Source organism: Arachis ipaensis, chromosome B05 (genome assembly GCF_000816755.2).
Source record: "Arachis ipaensis cultivar K30076 chromosome B05, Araip1.1, whole genome shotgun sequence".
Taxonomy (NCBI): Eukaryota; Viridiplantae; Streptophyta; class Magnoliopsida; order Fabales; family Fabaceae; genus Arachis; species Arachis ipaensis.
Genome location: NC_029789.2, coordinates 10,016,450 through 10,020,522, shown reverse-complemented (window position 1 = coordinate 10,020,522; position 4,073 = coordinate 10,016,450). Strand labels below are relative to the sequence as shown.

The following is a 4,073-nucleotide window of genomic DNA, read 5'->3' as shown; positions in this document are numbered from 1 at the left end:
CAAAAAAAATTATTTATTAAAAAACAATTTTTTTAATTTATTTTTAGAATCGATTTTAAAAACATGATGGTAGAAAATTTTATTTTCTTTTAAAAAATATTTTCTGGAATTAGGCATTAATCATGCATAATTGCATATGTAACATTCATGTTCTTATACACTTTTCATATCAAAATAACTGTCCAAAAAATAAGAGACACATATATTAAAACAAATAATAATAAATACATGTAATTAATTCATCATCATAGTTATTAATTTAAAAATTTTATTAATATCATCTTAATGATAGAAATTGACAATTATTTGGAATATCAATTTTTTTCAAATGTTTTTTTTTTCTTCTTTTATTTTAAGATAAAAAAGCAAGATGCATGTATAGCTATAGTAGTATGCGACTATGCCCCAACAGTTTTGTATTTTCCGTCGGGACCAAGATCCGCTTAGTTTCAACTTTAGATCACGATAGTTACAACATATATGTGTATGTGTGTGTGAATTTCATCAAATTTTATCTAAATTAAAGAGTAAGTTATCTTTTGTAATATATTTTCTTATTATTAAATTAAATAAAATAAAATGAATTGACTTATCATAGTTAACTTTAACTTTTAATCTAACTTAAGTTTTATTAATCTAATCAATTAATCATGATGTCATTTTTTTTTGTAAATTATAAAAATTATTAGAAAAATTTAATTTTGTAATTTTTTATATTTTTCTTAAATCACACATTTATTAATAAATTTTAATTATAAAATAAAAAAATCTCAAAAAACAAAAAGAATAAATAAAAAATGCAAGAAGCACAAAAAATATTAAAATTCTCAAAACTCTCTCCCTTGCTTTCTTAAAATTTTTTCAAAATTTTTTTATTGTTCTTATTAACTAATTATATCTATTTATTATCCATTATTTTTGTTGGCTAATTAAAAAGTTATTTATTTTATTATACGGCATACACATGCATTAATTCATGTTACTACATTTCTGTTTGTATTTAGGTCTTTATTTTTTTTTATTGTTGCACAAACATTTTTAACTGCATTTTAGTTTGCACTTAAAAATATACTTTTTTTTTATCTTTATTGTTTTGAAAGTGAGGTATTTGAAAAGTTTTATTATTTTAAAATATTTTCAATGAATCTAGTTTCATTGTGAAGGAAAATGAAGGAGATTTTTAAAAGAATGAAAAAAGTAAGAGAAAATTAGTAAGAGAAAATAATTTATCCTTTATTTTTAAAAAACATCGGATAAAATTCACCGTATATATAAACGGAGCGATAAGGATTAAGGAATTCCATTACTAGTTCATTCTCAAAAATCAAATATAAAGAACCCGTTGTAATTGCCAAAAATAAAACAGAGATAAGATGACCAACTAGATTAGGATTGAAACGTCACTACCATCGAACTTTATGTATAGACTATAGAGCCCAACTCATCCAATTGTATGTGATTTTATTCTCTAATTTTATATGGACATATATAACAAAATGAAACCTAGCTAGAGCATTGGTGAACTCAATTATTATTAATTATTTTTGCTAAAGAAACATACGACACGATATGTTTCATCATGACATTAGTTAAATAATATTGTGTATAAAATAAAGATATTCTGAGATGAGGGGGTCAAAATGCAAGTTATTATGTTGATGAATACCTTCCAATTACATCATAGTCAAATACACACACTAGTTTAGAGCTAGGAACAATATATTACATATTAGATCATTATTCACATCATTTACAACATGCTAATTAAACTTATGTAAATATATAATAAGTTGGCCTAGTAATGTTAGAAAAAAAAAAGTCTAAAGTTGTCTTATTTATATTAATTCTAGTAATAATTAATGAATACTAAATAAGACAAGTTTGGACCAATTTTTTTGTTTTTACCAAATATTTTCGTACGGATCAACCCATTCCATGCCATTAATGTAATGAGCTTCAGGTACACAAAAGACATAGTCTCCAAGAAATGGCGGGTCCATAATTTCCATTGACTGTGATTGTGATTGCGATTGCGAACTAGAACTGTTGCTTGGGACCATGTCTTGCAATCGTTGAATCTCCTCTTTTGCATTAGAAAGTTGCTCGTTAAGTTTCAGCACCTGCAACCATGGCATGAAATTGTGAATGATTAAAACGAAAAAAATACTAGAAATAAGTTTGTAATAGTAACACAGGACCGAATATATTCATATTTTAGTGTCATTGAAAATTAGACAAGGTATGCATGGTTTGGTAGGTGCATTATGGTATAGGCAAATGGTGATTCACGTGGGAACACATGTCACGTGGCTTAGTGGGCCTTCCTTCAGCAAAGCCCAACGTTAATTTTATCCTAATACAAATATTCATTCACAAACTTTATGGAAGAACTGAAAAGAAAACAGTGGTTTTTGTTGTCTGCTAAGGTGGCATTTTGCTGTTCCATCTTTGTGGTCTTTTTCATTTATTTTTTCTTTCCTTACTCTTATCCTGTGGCAAGAACTAACAGGACCTTTTGGATTTCTTCGAGCCCAGAGCTCGCATATATATAATAAGTTGATGAAAAAAAAATTACAATTTGTTTTATTTTATTTTTCGGCACTTAAAAGAGTTATCATCATTAGTTCTATCTCTCACTTATTTTAAAAATATCCTGAACTTGATATATATATATATGGCCGGTGGTTCTCTGCTTTGTGTTTTTCTTTTCGGTCTGAAGAACTGGCTGCATGCGGGTAGTGCTTCACTCTTTCATGTTTCAACACTTAACCCAAAGATTTTACTCAGGTAAAGATGTCTTTTTATAAAGATAGTAATTAAAATGTTAACACTTAACATAAATTAATGCTTTAATGATTTTTAACTGTAATCTTTACTTAAAGATATTTTATGTGAGTAATAGCTAGTCAGATCATGATATTTTAAAGATAAATTAATTAAAAAAAAAATGAACGAGCTGACCTGTGGAGTTAAGAGAAGTTAATTAGTCACATGACATGGTTGTCCAAAACTGACGTTAAGAGAATTAAAAAGAAAGAAATAGTGATTTTGGGTTCCCCTTAAGCATTAAGAAAGAGAAGGTTTAATTAATTTGAATATAGTTTACCTCAGTTTCAAGGCGACATTTGTCGAGTAAAGTGGTTTCATGTGCTCTCTTGAGATTGGAGTATTCTTCCTCCAGTTTCTTGTTCTTCCAACGAGCTCTTCTATTCTGAAACCAAACGGCAACTTGCCTCGGATCCAAACCAAGCTCCAAAGCTAGCTTGTCCTTCCGTTCCGACTCCAGTTTGTGTTCATTCCCAAAATTCATCTCAAGAAGATTCACTTGCTCTTCACTCAACTTTCTCTTTTTGTTCCCTTCTCCACCTCCGTTTTCTCCTCCCTTCTTCTTCTTATTACGCCTCCTTCTTGCTTTCTTATTCTCCCCTACAAAATATATATCTACATAAAATTAAAACAACAACAACAACAACAACAGCAACGTAACGTTTGTTTATATAATAACTAACCTTGTTGAGCAATTATCTGAGTGTAGGCACCACCACCAGCAGGATATAGCTGAGATATAAGCATCATTTGTTCATCCATAGATCTTTGATTCATGATTCTATGTATTTATATGTTGATGATGATGATGGTGATGTTATTAGTCTTATATTTCTCTCTAATCTCTCTTGCTAGCTAGTTGCTAATATAGTATAGAGGAAATTAAGGTTAGATATTGACTCAGCTGGAAGGCTTCTTGTTAAGGAGGAGTGAGCTCTGAAAGCTAAGAGTCTAATGTTGTTGGAGAGACAAGACGGGAGAGTGTGATGTATTTATAAGGAAAATGATGTGTGAGACTGTGTGTCTTAATGGATGCACAACACTCACCCCAAAAACATGCCCTCATTTCTCTTATATATTTACGGATTAGTGCCATCTCTCTCATTTTCCCCATTTATTTATTAGTTGCCAACACATGCTCTACTACATATATACTCGTTACGGCGTTAAATATACACACTGCTCATTCAAATAAAAAATAAATTAAAATTATATTATTTTAGTTTTAATCAAATTTTATTACTGAC

At 28.9% G+C, this 4,073-nt stretch overlaps 1 protein-coding gene across 2 annotated transcripts; it reads right to left on the bottom strand.

Annotated features, from left to right (window-relative positions):
* On the bottom strand, window positions 1,626-3,808 carry LOC107642851 (homeobox-leucine zipper protein ATHB-40). Of its 2 annotated transcripts, none has more exons than XM_016346344.2 (3): window positions 3,510-3,808; window positions 3,107-3,426; window positions 1,626-2,120 (listed from the first exon to the last, which is right to left on the bottom strand). In XM_016346344.2, the coding sequence occupies exons 1-3, from the start codon at window positions 3,601-3,603 to the stop codon at window positions 1,902-1,904; spliced, it is 633 nt and encodes a 210-aa protein (XP_016201830.1). In that variant the 5' UTR covers window positions 3,604-3,808; the 3' UTR covers window positions 1,626-1,901. The 2 variants fall into 2 exon arrangements, with proteins under 2 accessions (XP_016201830.1, XP_020978662.1); XM_021123003.1 differs by having other exon boundaries at window positions 3,107-3,441; window positions 3,510-3,806.

Excerpts from the sequence above, each read along its gene's own strand:
- LOC107642851 (XM_021123003.1), bottom strand. The coding sequence starts at position 3,603 with ATGAATCAAAGATCTATGGATGAACAAATGATGCTTATATCTCAGCTA. Across the intron at positions 3,442-3,509 it reads TCAGATAATTGCTCAACAAG|ATATATATTTTGTAGGGGAG; the intron begins GTTAGTTATTAT and ends AATTTTATGTAG. Across the intron at positions 2,121-3,106 it reads AATGTCGCCTTGAAACTGAG|GTGCTGAAACTTAACGAGCA; the intron begins GTAAACTATATT and ends CCATGGTTGCAG.